The 24,318-nt window shown below is 40.7% G+C and overlaps 2 protein-coding genes across 5 annotated transcripts; both read left to right on the forward strand.

Annotated features, from left to right (window-relative positions):
• The first annotated feature begins 9,218 nt into the window (after window positions 1-9,218).
• Window positions 9,219-17,439, forward strand: LOC137244555 (succinate--CoA ligase [ADP/GDP-forming] subunit alpha, mitochondrial-like). 4 transcript variants are annotated; one of them, XM_067773696.1, is made up of 6 exons: window positions 9,219-9,550; window positions 9,701-9,897; window positions 9,946-10,119; window positions 10,192-10,422; window positions 15,530-15,710; window positions 15,781-17,439. In XM_067773696.1, the coding sequence occupies exons 3-5, from the start codon at window positions 9,982-9,984 to the stop codon at window positions 15,536-15,538; spliced, it is 378 nt and encodes a 125-aa protein (XP_067629797.1). In that variant the 5' UTR covers window positions 9,219-9,550; window positions 9,701-9,897; window positions 9,946-9,981; the 3' UTR covers window positions 15,539-15,710; window positions 15,781-17,439. The 4 variants fall into 4 exon arrangements, with proteins under 4 accessions (XP_067629797.1, XP_067629798.1, XP_067629799.1 ...); XM_067773697.1 differs by having other exon boundaries at window positions 9,709-9,897; XM_067773698.1 differs by lacking the exon at window positions 9,701-9,897 and having other exon boundaries at window positions 9,219-9,569.
• Window positions 17,440-18,337: 898 nt separating this feature from the next.
• Window positions 18,338-20,096, forward strand: Sps1 (inactive selenide, water dikinase). The gene has a single exon (XM_067777750.1). The coding sequence runs from the start codon at window positions 18,630-18,632 to the stop codon at window positions 19,830-19,832; it is 1,203 nt and encodes a 400-aa protein (XP_067633851.1). The 5' UTR covers window positions 18,338-18,629; the 3' UTR covers window positions 19,833-20,096.
• The last annotated feature ends 4,222 nt before the right edge of the window (window positions 20,097-24,318 follow it).

The raw sequence follows: 24,318 nt of genomic DNA on the forward strand, positions 1-24,318 counted from the left end.
AATATGTCTACTTATGACGCAAAAATAACTACCGTTATTTAACACAACAAGCATTGAATGGTTTTCGCGGTACATATTTGCTGTATGTACAATTATTTCGCTTGATTTAACGGAATGCATGGGTTACTCTAATTAAAAAAGTAAGCGGTTAGAAATTGTCAAAGATTTTTTAATGCTATTTCGTCCTTATGAAGTGATAACTAATTGTGCAAAAGAATTTTCGTTTGTACCAATTAACGCAACTGATATCATATCTTTTATTTTGCAAGAAGTACTGTATTTACAATTTTTTGATGCAGTGTAAGTGTTGCCAATGTGCCATATAAAAGGCTTGCATTAAAAACTACTAGCCTACATTTGCACGCCCTCAATTTGTGATTAAACAATTGAAGAAAAGACAATATATTATAAAAGCTCTTAAGTTCCTCCATATAATCTTCCTAGTGGTATACGGTCAAATACTGTATCTATACTGGTTTGTGAGTTTGCAAATTCTATCCTATTTTCTAAGAAAAATATTCTTCTAAACACAATAGTTTGTAATTACAGCCATTTAAAGTAGGCTCTTTGGGTAGTTTAGTTTTTTTGATAGCAAGGAAATTAACTTTGAATACAAATCTGCTCAAGTAAGATAGAATTCAACCAAAACAATTTCAATCTTTTACCAATACCGTGTAAATAGGCAGAGAGACTATTCTCAACCACTCGGGTCCTTTATTTATATTCCGTCAAACACTGTTAAAATATCAGCTGTAAAAAAACTGTAGTCCGATGGAGCCAGTTAATAACCTCTGAAGAGTTTCTCCCAATGGAACATTTTTTGTGTGCCACAGATGAAGGAAAACGGGGAAGGGAATCAGGTGAATATAAAAAGCCTGAATACCGTAGGAAGATACCATGGAAATAGACATATGTTTATCGAAATTCTCGGAATTAGGAAGCTCCAACCAAATCGCCGATGGACCTATGTACTTTGATGTATTTAAATGACTTAAACTCAAGTATCTGTTTCTGTTATATTATCGACAAAATTTCTCCACAATTTACTCTATTTGGTCAATTCAAAATGTGTTCATTTAAAAAATCCATTTTGCAACAATAGCAAAATAAGTAGTAACATTTTGACATATAGCAAGAAAGCAATAGATTGTCCTTGCGAAGTTTCAGCCAAATTCGACTATATCTTCATGTCTTTTGAATAATTTATATAATCAAGAACCCTATGGTTTGATGTAGGCGAGTTATCCGAAAGATTTACGTAAAAAGGAAACCAATCAATTCACAAGAGCCTAATACTGTTTTCACACAGAAACTTAATGATCTCATTTCACCTTCTAATGAAATCGTAAATTTTTTGCTTTCACACAGAAGTAACTGCTCGATTAGTATGAAGGATGAAATGTCAAGGGAATAAAATGACAATGCTATATGACAGACAATCATGGCGGAACGATACAAGGTGACAGCATGGTGACATACCTACATACATAAATAAGAATTCCATCTACTTTGTTTTTGTAAATTCGATGGACAAATGTCAAAATCGTACTACGCCGGAAGTTGATGTATCAAATCAAATAAAAAAAGGTTATAATCAGCTGTTCGATGCGGCCACCTTCTATCGTTCCGCCATGCGGACAATGACATTTACTTTGACAAATGACATTATTAAGCACTGAACACACCAAAAACTAAGAAGCGGAACGCTGCCAACAGAGTTGCATTGTGCTTTCGACTTCATTAGGCATTCGATTAGCTACTAATGAAATAATTATAAATTCGAATTTTGTAGGGAAGATTGAGCTCAATAAGCGTCTTAATGTAGAAAACTGCCTTTATTATTCAATAAGCCGTCTGCGTGAAAACAGTATAACATTTTTTGATCTCACACGATTAATTAAAAAAACAAAAATCAACCCAATTACGAAGTATACAAAAACTGCTATGAAGAACTATTTCTTGTATCTCTTATGTTCGGACACCATGAAGATGATTTAAGAAATTCCTGGTTTATAATTAACTGCTTGTTTTTTTTGTTTTCGAAATGGTACCGTCGCAATATACCAGTAAATGATTCTTTCATTTCAGTTGCTCTTAAACAAACATAATAATTCATATTCAATAATTATAAGCCGGTGTTAAGCTCATGAATTCTTAAATATTAAACTACTTGAATAATTAGAAGGGGTTATTTTGGCTATTGACCAATTTTACGCCTTTTTTGCACCCAACTCCTAAATTGATTTAACATATCTGATGGCAATGAAAGTATACAAAAAAAAATAACCTTGGGGAAAAAGTATTTAGTACTGAATGGAAAAAAAGTGTGCATTCATTTCAAGTTTACTGTTAGAAATAACTAATTTTAACAGAACTGTGGCTCTATAAAAATTAAACTATTTTACTTTAATGGTATAAGCAAGCGAAACGCTTCAAAAAACTTAGTTTTATTTCAATTTAAGCACGCGTTCTTGTCAGTTAGTACAATGAAATTTTTAATTCAGAAAATTTGAGATCATACTTGTTACACACAACAATGTTGCGATTAACATATCGACTTTGATGGCCTTGCCACATTCTCCCCCCCCCCCCCCCCCCTCGGTATTAGGACGGTTGGGAGGAAATACCTTCATCTAGGCGACATTGTCAGTGATACATTGTTGAATGTCCAATAGCACTCCTCACCTGCCCATCTTATCCAGGGTACACCTTAGTTACGATACCCTTTGGCCAAACATGACGAGGAAGATTAGGATCAACGATTATCACCACGTCACCCTCTGCGATTGATTTTGTGTGGCCAAACCATTTTGACCTTCTAGTCAGCGTTGGGAGTACCTCGGCCACCCATCGTTTCCAAAACATGTCGGCCAGGTACTGTGAGTGTCACCAGGAACTTTTAACATACGCATCTGTCGACTCGAATTTAATTTGGTGGTTTGTTGCCAGAAGAGCTTCCCATTAGAAAGTGGTTTGGAGTAAGAGCTTCCTGGCAGCTGTATCCAGCGATAAATAAGTAAGCGGGCGACCGTTGACAATACTTTCCACTTCCAACAGCAGGTTATGAAGTTTCTCATCTGTGAGCTTTGTGTTTGGTGTAACGATGTGGTATAGTACGTTCTTTACTGAGCGTATCATGCGCTCCCATGCGCCGCCCATGTGAGGGCTTGCTGGTGGGATGAAAGTCCACTTACATTTTGCCTGCAGAGCGTTGAATTCTATGTCATTATAGGCCTTGCATAGCTCTTTCTCAGCAGCAATATAATTAGTACTATTGTCGCTAAATATTTCTATTGGTTGCCCTCTTCTACTAACGAAATTTCTTATCGCCATTACACAGGAATTCGTATCGAGCGAGTGTGCCACCTCAATGTGTATGGCGCGGCAAGTCATGCAAGTAAATAATACGCCGTATCTCTTTTCCGTACGCCTTCCTATAGTTACGAAGAACGGGCCGAAGAAGTCAATGTCTACATACGAAAAGGGTCTTGTATATGGCGCCAGACGTCCCTTAGGTAGTAGTCCCATTTCAGGAGGAGTTGGGTTTGCTTTTCGCAACTTGCAGGTTATACAGTTATTGCGCACTATCCGAAGGGCTTGGCGAAGTTTAGGAATATAAAATCTTTGGAACATCTCATTGATGACCGTGTCGTGGTGTACGTGATGGTATTTTCGGTGATACCAATCAATTATTAGTTGCGTAATCTTATGAGTTCTTGGTAAAATAATTGGGTTTTTTTCTACGTCTTCTATCGGGACATTTTCTATACGACTGCGCATTCGAACTATATGATCATCGGCGACGACTGCCGATAGTTTTCTAAGGGGGCTAATTTTGGGTAACATGCATAGAGGGTCTTTTCGTAGACAGGCGATCTCGTTTTGGTAGGCATCGGTTTGAGCAAAACGGTAGAGGACATGACGACTCCAGAGAAGCTCGTCGGCGGTCAGGCTGGTTGGTTTGCCGGACGGGCTAGATTGTGTTCTTTTTTTGCTTTTGCAATTGTCGATGAAACGCCTTACGTAAGCCATGCATCTCTCAAGGCGTTCCCATTTGGAGAATCTACTAATGTCAATGACTGGTTGCACTTCAGCTTGTAATGCGCATTGTAAATATTGATTGTCTTCTTCCCTTACAGGATTTGTATTTATTTCAGCTATTTCGGAAATCGGCCACCTTTCCTGTGGCAGACATAAAAATTCAGGACCGGTGAACCAAACATTATTCGGGGCGAATTCTTTAGTAGTGTGCCGTTTTGTAGCGGTATCAGCTACATTTAGCTTAGTGGGTATGAAATGCCATTTGGATATGTCACTATTTTCTTGTATCTCTGCCACTCTAAACATAACAAATTGTTTGTATTTACGTGGGTCAGAGCGCAACCATGTCAACACCGTTTTTGAGTCGGTATAAAAATGAGTGTCATTTATTTTGATGTCATGGCCCTTGACAATTGCACAGGCTAGGCGTGATCCTAGAATCGCAGTAGTTAGTTCCATTCTTGGTATTGATATTGGGCGCAAAGGAGCAACTTTTGTTTTGGAGCTAACAAGGGCAACACTGAATTCGTCGTTGTTTACAATTCTGAAATAGGCTACAGCCGCGTTTGCTAACTCGCTTGCATCAACGAATACATGCAGTTCGACTCTGCAAATTTGTCTGTTGAAATTACCAAAATAACATCTCGGAATTTGGACCTCACCAACGTGTTTTAAGTTTGAGAGTCATTGTTGCCAAGGAATTGCAAACTCTTCAGGTATAATATTATCCCAGTTGATACCACTTCGCCATATGTCTTGTAGCAAAATTTTTATACGCACTGTGAAAAACGCGAGAAAGCCTTGTGGGTCGTATATCGACATTAGTAGCCAGAGTAGTTCTCTTTTTGTCGGTAACTTTTCGTTATGTAAAATGGCGCTGCTGGCCTTGGTAAACTTTATGTTGAATGTAAACGCGTCGTTGCTTGTTTGCCACCACAATCCGAGCAGCTTTTCCGGCTCTATTACTTGATCAATTACTTTTCCAGCCTTGCAAAAATCACTCACAGTATCTGAATCATTTAACGCTTGAACCAGCTGTTAATATTACCAATATTAACAATTCTAAAGTTATACAAGATATTCGTGAGTGGTCTTAATAAATCAGGGCCTTTCTCCAAGCACCCATTAAGTGGAGGTCCGTTATATGCCGCAGCAGTGTCCCAAACTAATCTTGTCTTATTTGGCTTGTTGGGATTTTTTACCGTAAATATTGGTAAGTACCACTTTCGCTGATAGTATGCGTCGACCTCGCCTTGATCAAGCTTTCGAATATATTGCTTTTTCTCCATATCCTGTATATGTGCGCTTACCTTACGTTTTAGCATGGTGTCTTTAGTGAGCTTCTTCTCGAAACACTCAAGTCGTCGTTTTACCATATTGTAATTATTTGGTAGTAATATATTATTTGATCGCCAAAGTAGCTTGGCCGTAAAATGGTCTCCGGTACGTTGGACGTATTTATCAAGTTGGTTTTCATCGAATCTATACTTTAAGTTCAATGTTGATACTTGCGCGTCTGAGCTTTCATGTCTCATGCTTTCTATTAAAAGGTTTTGAAGTACTATGTCGTCGTCATATTCACAAATGTGTAGTTGTAAATTCACGTTTAGGCTTTGCTTCAGAACACCGTAAATTGTCCATCCCAGACGTGTTTTCGTTGCAGCTGGCTCATCACTCTTGCCTTCCCTAAACTTCATGGGCATCGCTACATGTTTATTGTTCAAACCAATTATCATCTGAGGTACCACATTTCGGTATGACTCCACTGGTAGCCCTCTTAGGTGTTTATATTTATTTGTTAGTTCTGGCATTATCAAATTTTGTGGAGGCAAATCGAGCTTGTTGACAGTGCGTACGTCGCACAATGTATATATTTTATTTTTTGCATAAGCTGAGACCTGCAAACTGGTACAAGCGGAATTTTCTTCGATTCGAACAGAGCCATCCGTCCAACGCAAACGAAGCTCACTTTCTTTTTCTTTCAGCTGTAACTTTTTGAGTACGTCTTGCTCGATGATCGTGGGGCCTGACCCATCATCCAAAAGTGCGTAAATATCCGCCATAGCGTGTCCAGAGTGAATGGTAATCGGCAAGATTCGATACAAAACATTTGATGTCTGCTGTATATGAATTTCCACTACATTTTCCGAAGAGTCTTTGCTTTCTTGCTCTGGCTTATGCAACATAAAATGATGTTTTGCCGTACAATTGTTTTCGCCGCATTCACGTCGTTCCTTGCAAAACTTGGGATTGTGTGCCTTAAGGCACGACCGACATAACTTCATGTGATTTACTATATTTCATTTGTCATTATATGACATTACCTTAAACTTGCCACAGTTTACGATAAAATGATTTTCATTACACGCCGAGCACTTACGCGAATCTTGCTGACGCTGCTCACTTGCCACGTCACATTTTTCCTCATGAAATCCAACACGATGTGCTTTACGCCTTTCTTCGTGTTGGTATCCACTAACGGGTATTGTTATAATAGTGGTATCAGCGTTGGCTCGGGTAGACAACCATTCGCTAAAGAGTAACAAATTTATATTTGAATATGCACCTGAATGCATAGCCCAATCTAAGCGCATTTGCGAAGGGAGTTTCTGAATCAAATCTTTTAAAAGCATGGGGTTATTGAAATGTGACGTGAGTCCTGAAGCAACAATTGTCGCGGTCAAGTTCTTTACTTCAAGTGAAAAGGTTATAAGCGTTTCTAGTTTGTTGACATTTACATCCGCAATTATTCGGACTTTTTCTAAAAGACTATTGATTATATGTTCAGGTCTGCCGAATATTGTTCGTAGTGTTGACATAACGTCAGGTACTAATGTTGGTATCAACAGTTGGCTCCGCACGTAGTCAAGTGCTTTACCTTTCAAAGCGCGCTGGAGTCGAAGTAAGTTTTCATCATCGGAGAAACATATGCGAGTCGAATTTTCATAACTACTTATAAACATTGGCCACTCTTCTGGCTTGCCACTAACCTGTGGCAACTCCTTTGGTAAGGCCTGTCTTGCTTGTATTTGCATCGTTGTCAAATTGTGGCTCGCTTGCTGCCGCCCTGTACACTGACCGTTTCCCATGAAACTGCCCTGGAAGCCACCATACCCACCACCGTCTTGCTCTTGCCTGAAAAGTTTATTATTCAAATTATAATTAGTGTCAATATATGCACCCATATTTGGCTGTCCCTGAAATGATATGTTCTTATTGACCGTGGTAAGCTTATGCGTGGATGGTAAACACAAATTTCTTTGCATGCTTGCATAACCTTGTGCGCCCGTGGTCGGCGTATTGACTGTGTCATATACGCCTGTGATTGGCGCATGGAAGTTGCTTTGTGGCCTCATGCCTTCGTACAGTGCACTTGTATTACCTTGTGCGCCCGTGGTCAGCGTATTACCTGTGTCATATACGCTCGTGATTGGCGCATGGAAATTGCTTTGTGCCCTCATGCATTCGTACCGTGCACTTGTGTTACCTTGTGCGCCCGTGGTCATCGTATTACCTGTGTCATATACGCTCGTGATTGGCGCATGGAAATTGCTTTGTGCCCTCATGCATTCGTACCGTTCACTTGTGTTACCTTGTGCGCCCGTGGTCAGCGTATTGACTGTGTCATACATGCTCGTGATTGGCGCGGTGGTAACCTCAGCTGCTCTTATATTTTCGGCACTCTGTCGACATTGCAAGATTTAGTTTTCCTTTTGTAGTTGGCACAATTGCTTTTTCAACTTCATCAACTCATTTCTCAAACTAATTAAATCATCGCATTTACCTGTATTTTCATTTTGCATATTTTCGTTCGTGACCTCGTACCATCATGGTATAAGCAAGCGAAACGCTTCAAAAAACTTAGTTTTATTTCAATTTAAGCACGCGTTCTTGTCAGTTAGTACAATAAAATTTTTAATTCAGAAAATTTGAGATCATACTTGTTACACGCAACAATGTTGCATTATCGATTAACATATCGACTTTGATGGCCTTGCCACATTTAAATTCATTAAAGTTTGGGAATAGTTCCTACATTCACACTCTATATTGAATTATATTTTACCGTTCAATGATGTGATTGATGATTAGGTGTGATCAGATGTTTTATCTGGTTAAGCATATGTGATACTACTTTATTGTTGGTTGGATACCAAGCTAAAAAAACTGACGAAACTTTATCGGAACTTCAAAACACAAAAACAATTCCTATCGTGAAAAAGCGAGACCACTATTCCCCCAAATTTAGTGAGTTTGACATGTTTTTGTTTATGTTTTACATTTTATTTTTACATTAACACTTTTTACAAGAAAAGCAATGCAAATAACACGCGAAAATTATTTCGGTCTCTAATGGTTCACTTTTTTCACAAGAAAGTTGATTTTAGTAGTGTTTTTATGCACCAAATTTTCAAACAACTTATAGAAATACAAACTGGCTCGTTTGTTTTTAATGAACTAGATTGTATTTTCCTTGTATTTCGTTAGTTTTTTGAAATATAGGTTACACACTTACACCAGTACTGAAGCCGTATTAGGAGGGAGTGCGACAAAAAATTGAAGATAAAATACAAGAAAAAATACACGAAAATAAAGTAGTGTCATATAGGTATTATGGCTTTATGGTTATAAGTCACCATTAATTCGCCCTTGAGTCCTGCTTTTATATACTGTCAAAACATCAGCTGTAAAAAAACTGTAGTCCAATGGAGCCGCACAAGCTCTTTGTGGGGAGGGAAACTAATAACCTCTGAAGAGTTTATACCAATGGAAAATTTTTGTTGTGGCACAGATGAAGGAAGGTGACTCAGGTGAATAGAAAAAGCCTGAATCGCTGTAGGACGATGCCATGGAAATGGATATAATTTCATCGAGATTCTCGGAATTAGGTAGCGCCAACGGAATCGCCGATAGGCCTATGTACTTTGCTGTATTTAAATTTAAATGACTTAAACTCTAGTATCTGTTTTTGTTGTTATATTATCGACAAACAAAATTCCAAATTTCAGGCCGGTTTTACCTTGTAATATTTGCATTATGGAGAGAACTGTCAAATTCAATCTCACTTTTTTTAATATACTTTCTGTTCATTGCCAATTCATACAATTGGCGAATCATTGTGACTTTATACAAGTGGCGAATGTTTGAAAAAAACGTCCCTACAAGACGGAGGTAACCAGTTCACCCACACATTCAAAGCTTTTTTCGCTCTCCACTAACACATCGACGTTTCATGCTGTCATCGAAATGACAGTTCATTAATTATTCCGGAAAAATTGAAACGCAAAAAAAATATAAATTGTTTACAACGAAAAATATCTTGTGCTTTTAGTTGTGACATGTGACGGAAATTAAAAATTTTGTTGCAGAGAACACCTTTTTGCGTTGGCGACCTTCGCCCAAAATAACATTAAGTTAATTTGAGTTGTGACATGTGACGGAAATTAAGAATATTGCTGCAGAGACCATCTTTTTGCGTTGGCGGCCTTCGCCCAAAATAATATTAAGGGTTAAAGTTTTACAAGACGGTACACCACCTAATTTAAAAATATCAAATAATAATAAAAACGGAGCTCGAAGCGCGCCTTTTGATTCCACGTTTGATAATTTTTGATAAAAATTGGTGGTGCACCGTCTTTTAAATCGTTACCATATTAAGTTGTATAGAATCGACGGGATGGCCTACAAGGTTTTATGTCAACTAAATCGCTCCCGATATGGTCGGGCTAGTACCTTAATGGTTCCCGGAACGTACCCGATCTGCATCCGGCAAAGGACCACCAAAGTCCATAACGGGGAGTGTCCTTATCGCTACAACAACAACAACATTATTTACTTTCTGATTTTCATTCATACGTATGTGCATTTTTAAATAATAAAAAAAATGTTATATTATTCTAATAGATAGCATCTCCGCCGGGTTGCGGTTCAGCTCAGAATATGCCTAAATCAAAGGAAATCTACAAAAACAAGGTACTTTACAAGCAACATGCTTTGGAATACGGTACCAAACTGGTTGGATGTATTTCCCTAAAAAAGGGTGGAACTACGCATCTTGGTTTGCCAGTATTTGCTTCGGTAATTTATATTGATTTGTAGTGATTAAAAATTGCAATAGTAGATAATGTAATGTGAATTAAAATTGAATAGGTAGCCGGAGCAAAAAAGGCAACTGATCGGCATGCAACTGTTATTTATGTGGTGCCACCGGGAGCTGCTGCTGCTATCCTAGAAGCATTAGAAGCAGAAATGTCTTTGATTTTTTGCATCACCAAAGTTGTGCCAAAACATGATAGGGTTCGCGTTAAGCACGCTCTCTTAAGGCAAAAAAAATCGCGTCTAGTCAGGCCCAATTGTTCAGAAATCATCGCACCAGAAAGGGTAAGTAAATTGGCTACCATATTAAATATATAAGCAACATGTATGAATTTTTTAGTGATAATTTGTCATGCTTTTGTTGATAATCAACTGAAGAATGCAAATACGACAGAGTTCGAAGTTCATGTGAAAACCAATTAATTTTTTTAATTAGCATTTGGAGAGAAAAATACATATGTATGTATGCATAGAACTGCATAGAAGGGGAGGAAAAATGAATTATTATCAGTAGATTTGCAAGATTTTTGTCATTTCCCCTGCATCGCAGTTGTCATTACATTGCGTTAAGAGAGGACATCAACACCTTACTACCCACAGCCAGTTAAAATTATTGTAAATTTTGCTCTTTTCATCACTGTTTCAAAACGTGGAAAGTTATATATCGAGCATTCCATGGAGAATGGTGCATTTTAGTAGACTTTCGCATTGCCGGCATTATTAATATTCAATCCCTAGAAGGTTTAATGTAGTCATATCAATAGTTCCCGAGATGGTGGGGCTAGTACCACAATGGTGCTTGTTACCCGAACGTAGATAGATAGATCATTTATTGAGGATTGCACAGTGACTTGCACATCTCCTTCACAGCACCTCATCCTAGCCGACTTCCTTGATGAACCCCAGCAGTGTTCTTTGCTTGAGGGATTAAATGTGGGAATGCTCTGGCCATGGTGAGCCCATAAACTTAGCCCTACGTCTTGAAATTGCGCCGCAATCTAGAAGGATATGGTCCACCGTCTGCTGATCCATCACAAAATCGGTATGTGTTGTTCGATACTATACCCAGCTTTTGCATGTGACTGTTCAGTCTACAGTGTCTTGTAAGAATAGCCGTTCGGGTTCTTAGGTTATCTTTTTGAGAGGCCTATTAATGCCCTATATCGAGTTGTCCTGTAACGCCCTAACAGTAACTTAGATTGACTCAGGCCTGGCATATTGCGCCAGTGTTCTTCCCTATTTCCCTTTCTTCTACTAATAGATGCCCCTGTAGGCCAACTGGCAGGAACGGCTCGGGATCGATGGGTCATGCAGTTGCTGCCTCTCTTACCGTGTTGTCCGCCTGTTGTTGTTGTAGTAGCAGTGCTTCGCCCCATCCAATAGGTGCGACCGATCACAAATTGTCATCAATGTCCTCTAACGGGAGTCCAAAGAAACTTTCTGTTTCAACAGGGGTGGGCCATAATGAGAGGAGTGTTAGAGGCGTTGGTTGCACAATACAGTTAAAGAGATGGTTGGTGACATGTGGGGACACATTACAAGCAGGACAATGTTTTGTATGTCGGGGTTGATTGTGGATAGGTAAGAGTTTAACCTGTTACGTTATCCAGCTCGAAGTTGGGCTAGAGTGACTACTCTCGTTTCCCTAGGGAGAGTGCGTTCCTCCTCTGCTAGTTTTGTTCTTTGAGTACAGGAATCACCGGCATAGAGGTCCGACGCCTGTTTGTGGAGTTCACTGAAGACATGCTTGTGTTTTTTAACTTCAAATGGCTGTGTTCTCAGGTGCCGTATTTCCTCATAATGTAATGAAGCCGTGAACAACAAGAGCCACAAAAGATTTATAAAAGTTACGAGGACGCTGGATTTTGGAATCTAGCCCAGAGCAACCTGTCCGATGCAACCATCCCTTGCACGTGAAACACTGACAAGAGTATTTATTTTTTTAATTTAATTTATTTATTATTACGGCTGTTTAGGCCCAAAACTTAAACTACTAAGTACAATTCATTGTTATAATCACTTATTTCTATTGAATATGCTGTTGGAATGCCATGTGATTCCGATCAGCATATTTACTAGCGTGACAGAGGGACGAGTCTGGGAGCCACTCATTAAAGGAAGGTTGGAAAGGACGCGTTTCCAATCCTCCAGTGCTCCCAGCTTAAGGCAACAAAATTTGGAACTTATATTTTTCAATTATATGTGTATTTTAAGCTTTCGGAATGTATTAGTCTCCGATCAATGAAGCTAAACATGTCTTTGGATGTTGGAAATTGAAAATAAGTGTATCCAATCACCCCTCAACTTTGTTTAGTAAAGACGCTGTCGGAATGCATGAAGATTCCGATTAGCACAGCTCAACATATAATGGGAGGTTGAAAAGGACGTGTTTCCAATCCCCCTTGCTCCAACTTTTATTTGGCCTTATTTTCGTTAATTTTGTTACACATTATATAATTTTATTGTTATATTTATGCTGTCGGAATGCGAATGATTCCGATCAGCAACAGTAAATACCAGCTGGAAATACCGAATTCCAGCGAAATTAGTTGTTGGACCTGTCTGGAGTTACAGGTGGCGAGCGATTTTCTTTTCTTTAGGGCCGGATGCATTGTATTTTGCTGCTACCATTATTACCATTCCCTTTTCGCGCTCCAGTATCGGTATATCATGTAAAAAAATAAAAGAAAAAAAAACTATCTTATTGGAAGGGTTTTACAATGCTCCAATAAACTTTTTTTTAAAAGTATTGAAGTTATTACTACTTTTTATGTGATTAGGAAGTTCATTGAAATATTTCAGGCCCTTATATATATGACCGTCCTAAAAAGATTCTTTTCCGGCAAACGCAGCAAACCCATTTCTCAGTACTGGGGTCAGGAGAAGGACCCGGATTGGAGTCGATACCTTCCCGGAAGAGGAGAGTATGGCGCAGACCCGCTGCAAGGATCTGCTGGGGGGTTGACAATTTGTGGGAGAGACGCAACAAATTAAACATGGAGTCCGCCTGCTCATTGCCCTCCACTCCCCTGTGGCCTAGGACCCAGGCCAACAGTACTACGTTGTGTGCTCCTAATTGATTCAGCTTTTCTACGCACTGAAGGACAAGTGCTGACTTTATTTCGAACGCCGCAAGTGCCTTTAGTGGAACCTGACTGCCTGACTGAGTATGGCAATTGTTTCTTTGGGGTATCAGCGCTGAAGGTTCAGCTTAGCGCACTAACTTATGGCGAATACTTCCGCTCGAAAATGCTCGGATGTGCTTTTAGAGTTACTGATATTTTGGTTCTGGGTCCGAAAACTCTGGCTCCAATCCCCTCTGGCGTCTTCGAGCCATCTATGTACCTTCCGATCTTGAGCCTAGTAATACATTGCACCCGCCTATACCTATACAGCCGTACCAAGAGACGGAGCAGCCCATTACATATTGGCACAACCGGAGCACTGCTGGACATCCATCCTATATGAAAGCTATGCATTCAAAAGTGTTTGTACCAGTGGCTGGTGCACACCGAACTGGACCAATGTATGCTATATTGAGGCCTTCACAAATACCAAGCTATGTTTATGTAAATAATGTTACTGCTAATGTCAATTTGCACGGTTGAGCACATACAGTACCTACGTTTATACAAGGTGGAACACCACACTACCTACATGGCGATGTAGCCACCGATCAGGTTGTTGTAAGAGATTAATTAAAATATGTTATTCATAAACACTGATTCTTATATTTTTATTATCATTAAACTGTAGACTAGACTCATGACGGGTATTCTTACTGGATACTGCCTTCTGGCGTCACATGCCTTTAAATTAGGCTTGGTCAGTGATAGCAGATGTAGGAAGTGCGAGGTTGGAGTAGGAAACGATCGATTTCATTCTGTGCTCGTGCCCTGCGCTTGCCGGGCTAAGACTCCAGCTGACAGATGTCAGATCTAGAAGCAGCAAGTGGCTTAAGTTCTAGGAAGCCGCTAACCCGCTGGAGCCATGAGAAGCGTGGGTGCACTTTGGGTGTCCCAAGACAAGTTCCGTACCTGCTCCGAATAATTTGATAGATAGATAGATTAGATAGGGATCTGTTCTAGGTCCAACTCTTTGGAATGCGGTGTATGGCGGGGTGCTACAAAACCACCTTCCCGGAGGCACGGAAATTGTCGGCTATGCAGATGATATTGTCGTAGTAGCAGTGGCCAAGAAACTTGATCTGCTCCAAGCATTATGTAATGACGCAATGGGAAGAATAGAGGAATGGTTGACGAACACGGGGCTGGAGATGGCTAGCAATAAGACAGAAGTGGTTCTGATGAGCTCAAAGCGGACTGTGGATGAGTTGGTCCTAACCATAGGAGATTTTCAAATAAATTCAAAGCCCTCCTTGAAATATCTAGGAGTAATCATTGACTCAAAACTAACTTTTAGGGAGCACTTCAGGGCGGTGGGGGACAAAGTTTCTAGAGTTAGTGGAACCCTAACGCGAATAATGCCCAACATCGGCGGCCCAAGCGAAGCTACCCGTCAGCGATTATCCAACGTAACCAGCTCTATAATATTATATGCAGCACCAGTATGGCACAGATCTAAAATGGTCCACCAAAAAGATATACTAGCAGCCTACCGCATTACTGCTATACGAATAGCATGTGCTGTTCCGACGACGCGATCCATGTTTTATCCAGGAAAATCCCAGTAGATCTACTCTCAGGTGAAATGGCCGATCTGTATGGCATTGGATTCAGCCGACCATCTGAAGATGGTAAGAAAACCGCAAGGTCACGAACAATAGTTAGGTGGCAAGAACGGCGGGAAGATTCGAGAAAAGAGCGCTGAACCTTCATGCTAGTCCGGAATATAGCGGAATGGTACGAGCGAAAACACGGCAAACTAAATTACCATCTCACACAGATATTGAGCGGGCACGGTGGCTTGAAGGAATATCTACATAAGCGTGGGATAGAGGAGGATCCTTTCTGTCCAAGCTGTCCGTCCGAATTGGAAGGCGCAGAACAGGTAATATTTCACTGCCCTCGTTTTCACGGCGAAAGACTGTCTGTAAACAGAGTTTTTGGAGAGGAACCTTCCATTAGGAATTTAGTTCCACGAATTTGCGGACAAATAGATTGTTAGATTGCTGTGAGCAAGATGGCCTTTATAGTAATGACGAAATTGATGATGCATGCCGAAAGGGAGCGTAGAGAAATGCGCATACGAAGTAGTGGCGACTAAATCGCCTTTGAAGTTACTTTACCAGGTCCTGATTCTAGTTATCTGAAATTTCTCTTGTGCCTTTGGAAAAGAGCTATGTGTGGAGCCCTATTTATGGAACACTTTTCGGCTTATATTAAAAACTTTTAATCTATTCTTACTGATATGAGTTTCTTTTTCATTCTAGGTAATTTGATTTTGACGATGTGAGGATAGAAATATCCCAAATATTCCAGCTGTGGCTGTAAGAACATACATTTGCTCAAATTAGAAGAAAACTGCACGGTTGAGCACATCCAGTATCTACGTTTATACAAGGAGGAACACCACACTACTTTCACGGGGATGTAGCCACCGATCACGTTGTTGTAAGAGCTTATTTTAAATATGTTATTCATAAACACTGATTCTAATATTTTGTTTTGGTTTTTACTTTAGAGTCAACCTGTTATATAAGCGATGTCAGCTATGCCTGTAACTTAAGCGCCTTCAGATGTAATAGTTACCGCGGACGCGGTCACAGGAGTAGTTCACTACGTGGGGATTACACTAATCAAGGACTTTCAATATCGGAAGGATTTCCAGCACTATAACACACCAACAATATGTGCAATCACCCGAATAAATTGTACAACAAACGTTAACACCACATCATCAGCCAGCAACAACAACAACAAACGCAACAAGTTGAAACTTCTAAACAATTAATGACTAGTGAACCACCAACATATCCGCAATATGCGCAAACATCAACACCAACATGTGTCGCCTACTTTGCAACACGGTGAAGATGGCCAAGGCCATTCTGATTCTAATACTGATAAAGGCGAACCATTGGCAAATTTAAAAACTCAAACAGACCACGAAAAATGTTGATGATGGTATTAATTCTAGTACGGATAGTAAAGAATTTAAACCTAGGAAAAAAGCTAAACTTGATAAAAACTTAACCGAAGATGACAATGTTTCTAATTCTAATACTAAGGAAGATGAACCTTTGATAAATATGAAGCTTAAAACAGAGTTATCAAAAAATGACGATGATGATAATGATGTTGATGCAAAGTTCAATGTTGAAAATGATGAAAATTATGAAACAGAATCTGAAAATAGTATGAGTGTGGATTATAACCTGAAGCAAAACTGTCATATCCTGTACGGCCAGAATTAGATGTTAAGAAAAGAGCCTACATAAAGAGGCTCAGTATATTTATGGAAAATTTATCATGAGACAATGCCCAATGTATGTATTTCAATTAAATTCAGCACATTGTTGGAAAAAGCATCTAAACTTTATGCATCGTGTAGAGAAACCAGAACATTTACAATTTAAATATAACGAACGTGGTGCAAAATGTAAATTTTGTGTTATTCAAGCAGCTACACCAAGCTTCAACAAATTATTGGACCATAAGATTTCTCATATGCCTAATATTCATTATTTAAAATGTAAATTATGCGATTGGAAGACGAAAATACATTCAAGTATGAATTTTTATTTACGTGTACAACACGCTGAAACAATTGATGTAACAACGAAAAGTTTAGAATTGAATGTTTGTCCATATTGTAATCACAATGGTATTTACGCAAACACTTAATACATCTTTTCTATGTTTAGAATGTGGTGAATAATTTAGAACAAATACAAGTTTACGTGTACACCACAAGATTTGAACGGAAATATCTTGAGGGTATGGTTACACCTATGTGGCATCTACAAGATATTTATAATTACTAGTATGGAATGAATCCGGATATGGAAGAAAACGGAGGTGACGAATCACCATGCTTCTTTGGATTCTGGTGATACTCCTGACATGCTTCCTAATTTCCCTACGTCTGATGTTACTATACCTACCAAACTAATATGACTGCAAACTGATGAGCAACACTACCAGCGCAGGAAAAATAATAACTTCAAAACAAGGTTTCGGAAAGGGCACGACTATGAATAGACGTTAATGTATTTATATAGTTTATAAATATAAAAATTCACATATGTAAAGTTCGCTAGAGTAATAAGGCAATAATTTAAATTCTAAAAAAACATTGTATATATGAATAATTTATAATTAAATATTATCTGAACATAAAGGACGCGTTTCATTCATAGAAAAAGCGATTTGACAGAAGGTAACCGATACGGGTAACCGATAGACCAGTTACCCGAATTGTTGTTGTTGCATATGTTTTGGTTAGCGATAACGAAAACATAACTGATGAAGTAACTTAAAAATGCAAATAACATCGAGCGAGAAGGAATGTCGAAAACACAATAGGTAAGAGCGAGAAAGAGAGTCACACGTACACTATTTTGAGAGAGCACATGCGTTACCTTTTTCACGACAGCAATGTAAAAGTCATTAAGACGATAATTGGTGAGCAAGTTATTGATGACGATTAAGTAATCGATTAGGGAACGGGTACCTGTCTTGTAGGGGTTTACAATAGTTATCAGCTGTTAAATCGCTGTTCGATTACTTCAATCATTTGCTCAATAGTAGCCATCATCCGGTGGCAAAATCCTGAGCCAGATAAATAATTTCGCATGTAAATGCAACAACAACAATTTGAGCCAGATAAATATAGATAGAAGTCTGGTTCAAATTGTGAGCCAGATAATTTGTTAATTACTTCTTTTGAGTTTGGCAACGCTGCCTTTAATAAACCTACTTTTTCAAAAATAGATGTCGCTGCTTAGCCTTTCGCCGTATGAGTTAAATGAAAAACAGCGGCGGCACCTGCCTATCACATTTCACGGTGCGAAAATTTCACGACATCTGCTCCTCAAGTCGCTCAATGATTCAGAGCATTCCCGTGAGAATTGAGCGTGAACCGGAGCTGTAAAACTCACTGGAAGACGGCAAATGTGGCAAGAGATTTAAAATTTTCTGTTGGCAATGCTGTGCCTTAAAATGTGACAGCATATCTATTGGTAAAATTCAATGAATACCGACAAAAAATACTCTTTCGCCTACTATGACCGCCGGGAGAAATACTGACTTCGCCCGATTCATGCCGCCATCGCCAAATTGACCAATAGTAAAGCAGAATACCCACACTCGTCCAACTCCAGGTCGAAATTTTGTGTATGTGCATTGTCAAATGCAGTAGTGTGTGTGCCGAGGGAGAATGCGAGTTATTTGTCAAAGCGAGCGCTAAAAGGCGGCCATTAATTGTTCACCATTCTATCAAATCGGATATCGTGCTCGTAGTTAAAGTGTTTGCATTTTAATCTACTTAATAATTTAAAGTTATTTCTTGTTGAAAAAAAAGTCAATATCATGAGCTATCAAGTGGATGCATTAAATTCTTCTCACCTTGAATTGCAAGGAGGTGGCGGTGGAGCCGAGCTTCGTCGACCATTCGATCCAACTGCTCACGATTTGGAACCATCTTTTCGGTTGACTAGATTTGCTGACCTCAAGGGTCGTGGTTGTAAGGTGCCACAAGAAGTCCTTGGAAAACTTGTAGCTGCTTTACAACAAGATTATTCAAGTGCTTCGGATCAAGATGCTCAATTTTTGAACATGGCCATACCACGCATTGGTATTGGTTTGGATTGCTCAGTTATTCCATTGCGTCATGGTGGTCTTTGTTTGGTACAAACTACGGATTTCTTTTACCCTATCGTTGACGATCCCTATATGATGGGAAAAATTGCTTGTGCCAATGTATTGAGTGACTTGTATGCTATGGGTGTTACTGATTGCGATAACATGTTGATGCTGCTTGCAGTCAGTACCAAAATGACTGAAAAGGAGCGCGATGTTGTGGTTCCACTTATTATGAGGGGTTTCAAAGACTCTGCACTTGAAGCTGGTACTACTGTAACAGGTGGGCAGAGTGTAGTAAATCCTTGGTGTACCATCGGTGGAGTCGCATCAACAATTTGCCAGCCTAATGAGTACATTGTTCCCGATAATGCAGTTGTCGGAGATGTTCTAGTATTGACCAAGCCACTTGGTACACAAGTGGCTGTGAATGCTCATCAATGGTTAGATCAACCAGAACGTTGGAATCGTATTAAACTAGTAGTATCCGAAGAAGATGTGCGTAAAGCATACCATCGCGCAATGAGTTCAATGGCACGACTAAATCGTACCGCTGCAAGATTGATGCACAAATACAATGCACATGGCTCCACAGATATTACAGGCTTTGGACTTCTTGGACACGCACAAACTCTAGCTTCACATCAAAAGAAAGATGTTTCATTTGTTATTCATAACCTTCCTGTTATAGCTAAGATGGCTGCTGTTGCAAAAGCTTGTGGAAATATGTTTCAGTTATTACAAGGTCATTCCGCAGAAACGTCAGGTGGTCTCTTAATTTGTTTGCCACGAGAACAGGCTGCTGCATACTGTAAGGATATTGAGAAACAAGAAGGATACCAAGCTTGGATTATTGGTATTGTCGAAAAAGGCAACAAAACTGCACGCATCATAGATAAACCACGAGTTATTGAGGTGCCCGCAAAGGATTAATTTAATTAATACTAAGCATTTTTTTGTTTCCTTTTTAAATATGATTGGCGACATTCTTAACAGTTTGGCTTACATAGGTCATAGTCCCTAATTCATTTATAATTAATATAACTGCTTTATATGGGTACATATTCAATTTTTTATGAAAAAAATTTGTAAGTGTGCTGTATTATCGGTATTTTCTAAGCCATATGTGTGTAACTATTCGTATTTCGTTTATTTTTTCAGAAATAAAGACCATTTAGTGGATGATTGCTTTAAGAACTCTTGAGTATTTTCTTGTTCTCTTAGCTGGCCCCATTCAATGGGTACGACCACTCACAAATTGTCATCAAAGCCCTCTAACGGTAGTCCAAGGAAACTGGCAGTTTCAACAGAGGCGAACCATACGGAGATTGGTGTTAGAGGCATGGTTCCACCTAAAAATTAAAAATATGATTGATGTCATGTTGGGATGGATACGTCGGTAGCAGGACATACATTACTTATGTCGGGGATGATTCTGGACAAGTAAGAGTTTAACCTGTTATAGTAACCAGAACGAAGTTGTGTCAGGGTGGCTCGTGGTCCCTTGGTAGTGTGCTTTCTTCTGGAAGGGGTGGGATATAGCATATTAAAAACGGGCTTCACCGGGCGCGTTCTGGCAAAGGCGCCAATTCCGTGTAGACTTGGTTTTGGGCTTGCTTGTGCTTTTCCGGATCTAACGGCTGTGTGCGCAGGTGCGGATCTCGTCATAATGCTTATGGAGATGTTCCCTTAACCCCCGTGGAGGCGGGGATAGAGCAAGCAGTTGTTTGCTAGGATGTCTTGGTTTGTTACAATTTAGCAATAAATGCCTATTCAGCATTTCGTTGTGCGCTTTAATGTTGAGCTCTTTGGCCTCACTATATAGGTGGTTCTCGGAGTTCATAAGGAGACATCCGGTGGCAGTTCTGATTGCAGCATTTTGACAGCCCAGCAGCCCTTTCCAGTATGTGTTTTTAAGACCAGGCAACCAAACTGGTCGCTTTTCCCCAGGTGCTGCCGGTAAGCGACTTAGGGATTTCGACGCGGCTTTGTACTTTAGATACAATTTCGATGGCATGTCTCTTTAAGTTCAGAGAATTATCGAACGTTACCCCCAAGATCTTTGGGTGATATCGACGTGAACGTCCAATATTTGCGAAATCTGTTCCTTCCACTTCGTAAACAGAGTGTCCGTGTATTTTTAGAAAATCGGGGAGATAGTTGTTTATTTTAGAAACTAATTCATCAATTGAAAGGCCAGGTCCTGTTGCCATAATCGTGCAGTCATCGGCATAGGGAATGATTGTAACTCATTCTGGTAGGGAGAGAGTTCTAAGATGTAGAAATTAAACAGAAGCGGGGATAGGCTAATTTTCCTGGTTTTTGAAATTTCGTTCCTAAATTGAACTGACGCTTGCTGACCATTCGGATAATTTGCGGACCATCCTTTTGGACAAGAGGGCAAGTTTTGGTTGTTGTAGGGGAAAGGTGTGAGGTGTTCTTGATTTAGTCCGTAATTAATATGTGTATTTATGGCGTTTAGCGCCGTGGTTGTGGTGTGCATTTTGCGGAAGCCATGTTGGTGCATAGCTAGGCGAAGATTTGCCGGGAAGTGAGGGAGCGAAACGGTTTCTTGTGTCTGTCTTCGCTACTGGCCAAATGAGTAATATCGGTTGGTATGACTTGCCTTCGTTAGCTGTTTTGTCAGGCTTTAGTAGTGGAAGTATCCTTGACATTTTCAATAGTTCAGGAATGACGAAAAGACTTCAGCGACAGGTTGAAAACATGCGTTAGGTAGTTTATTCCCTCAGCCCAAGGTTTTTTTAGCATTGGCAAGGCTATTCCGTCTGGGCCTATTGATTTGGAGGGATTGGCTTGTGGATGGCTGCTTAAAACCTCAGTGGGGGTGATGGTAATTGTTGGCACGTCGTGTTTGTCTTTATGTGCCCGGTTGTTTGCACGGCTCTGTCTCCAGAAGAATACAATATAAATTGTCGATAGAAGGTGCTCGCGTATATCTTCGAATCAGATAAAGTTTTATCGCCGAAGACTATGGATACTTCATCGTTGTCGTTGTTTTTAGTTGGATTGGACAGAGATTTGACGGTTGACCACAAATTACCAACATCCGCATAGAGGTTGCAGTTCCCATGAGAAGGTTTTTAAGGTGTTATCGATGTTGATGGTCCTTTTCCGGATATTGATCCGGTACGTTCCGGTAACAAAGCACCATTAAGGTACTTCCCAAGGCTGTCGGTCTATATACCGGAGCGACTCGGGATTTTTCCCGACCAAGGACTGCCATTTCAGTGTAACCCCATTTAATTTGTTGCGTCCCTCCCACAAAGAAATGGTTTTGCTGCATCGGACAGGTTGTTCTGGGCTAGACCCCAAAATCAGACGTCCACGTAACTTCTATAAATCGTCCAGCAGCCCCGCTGCTCAGCAACCTACAACAAGTACCCGCTGTTGCTCGCGCCCCTACGGTGCCACCAACTCACATGGCTGCTCCCACTCATACCTACAATCTCCGTAGTAGAGTCGGGAGCAACGCCGAGCATCAGCCCCCGCCCGCGCCTTCTTCCCCCCCTTTTCCGGCAGCAATTGTGCAGGTCAGGGAAACAGACTCGTTAGTCCCTACCTTTGCACCGTTGCCAGCACAGAATATAACGGTTGCGACATCCGCCCAATGCAGCTCCTGCCATGGACGGTGTCACTTTGCTAGGTGTTCTGGTCTCCGCGACGGCAACCCCCCGACTGGTTTCATTGCGCCATGTTGCCAGGCCGCATACCCAAATACACCGGGTACCCCAATGCCTACCCAAGGACGTCTAGTTCCAGGGCCTCAACAGCAACTGCGTTCTGGCCTTCCACAACCCAGGCGTAGTCACCCGTCACTTACTCCCAGAGTGACGACCTCTCCCCCTATGCACTTCCGAATTCTGCAGTTAAACTGTAATGGATTAACTGGGAAGATCACGGAGATAGTCGACTTCATGAAGCGGCACAACATCCGCATTGCTGCGATTCAAGAGACTAAACTCACAGCAAGACCTGCATTGCAGAGCTGTTCTGGGTACAATGTCCACAGAAAAGATCGCGAGAGCGGAAATGGAGGCGGCCTCGCGTTTATCATACACCACACTGTGCAATATCATATATTTGATCCCGACATCGACCGCAGGGACAGTATCTTGGAACGTCAAGGCTTATCTGTCCGGTCGGGCGATGCAAATCTAGAAATCATCAACATCTACATCCCTCCTATCACCTGTTGCCCCAGTGGATACCGCCGCGGCGTACTCACTGGAAACAATCGCATTATCTTAGGCGATTTCAATGCCCATCACGATCTATGGCATTCAAACTTTCGGGTGGACAGTAGGGGTGAGATGTTAGCGGATCAAATAGAAGAAACGACGTTCTGCACTATAAACGGAGACGCCCCCACACGTATGGTAGGAAGCTGTCACAGTTCGCCGGATATTTCAATCGTGAGCGCAGAACTCGTAAACTGCGTCAACTGGCAGCCGATGGTAACATTGGCATCCGACCACCTGTCAATACTTATTTCGCTCGAGCGTCCCGCCGACTTCATCGTCGCAGAAAAACGCACTTTCATTAACTTTAAAAAAGGAAAGTGGGACGAATACAAATCCTTTACAGACAACCGCTTTGCTGCCCTCCCTATCCCAACTGATGCCCGCCAAGGGGAGCGTGCTTTCCGCAAGGTCATTGAATCCGCCTCGGCTCGTTTCATTCCCGCCGGTACAATTCCCGAAATTCGGCCCCACTTCCCGGCAGAGGCCGCAAGTTTAGCGAGACAACGTGACCTTATAAGACAGCTCCATCCCGGCAACCCCAAATAAGGGATATAAACCAACGCATCAGATTGCTTGTGGATGAACACAAGCGGGCGAAATGGGAGAAGCACCTAAGCGGTTGTTACCTCTCTGCCGGTGTAGGTAAACTTTGGTCCACTGTAAAATCCCTATCAAATCCGTCTATGCACAATGACAAAGTTTTTATCGCCTTTGGCGACAAAGTGATGTCGGATGCGAAAAAATGCGCAAGCGCTTTCTGCCGACAATTTATAATGCATTCTACGGTCGACAAAAATAGACGGAGGGCCAACAGACACGCACGTAAACATAAGTTATAAGACAGCTCCATCCCGGCGACCGCCAAATAAGGGATATAAACCAACGCATCAGATTGCTTGTGGATGAACACAAGCGGGCGAAAAGGGAGGAGCACCTAAGCGGTTGTCACCTCTCTGCCGGTGTAGGTAAACTTTGGTCCACTGTAAAATCCCTATCGAATCCGTCTAGGCACAATGACAAAGTTTCTATCGCCTTTGGCGACAAAGTGATGTTGGATGCGAAAAAATGCGCAAGCGCTTTCTGCCGACAATTTATAATGCATTATACGGTCGACAAAAATAGACGGAGGGCCAACAGACACGCACGTAAACATAAGT

The sequence above is a fragment of the Eurosta solidaginis genome, chromosome 3 (assembly GCF_040869045.1).
Source record: "Eurosta solidaginis isolate ZX-2024a chromosome 3, ASM4086904v1, whole genome shotgun sequence".
Lineage (NCBI taxonomy): Eukaryota > Metazoa > Arthropoda > Insecta > Diptera > Tephritidae > Eurosta > Eurosta solidaginis.

Bases quoted from the DNA above. Each gene is read 5' to 3' on its own strand.
- LOC137244555 (XM_067773698.1), top strand. From the start codon at position 9,982: ATGCCTAAATCAAAGGAAATCTACAAAAACAAGGTACTTTACAAGCAA. The intron at 10,120-10,191 runs GTAATTTATATT...AAAATTGAATAG, and splicing joins GTTTGCCAGTATTTGCTTCG to GTAGCCGGAGCAAAAAAGGC.
- Sps1 (XM_067777750.1), top strand. From the start codon at position 18,630: ATGAGCTATCAAGTGGATGCATTAAATTCTTCTCACCTTGAATTGCAA.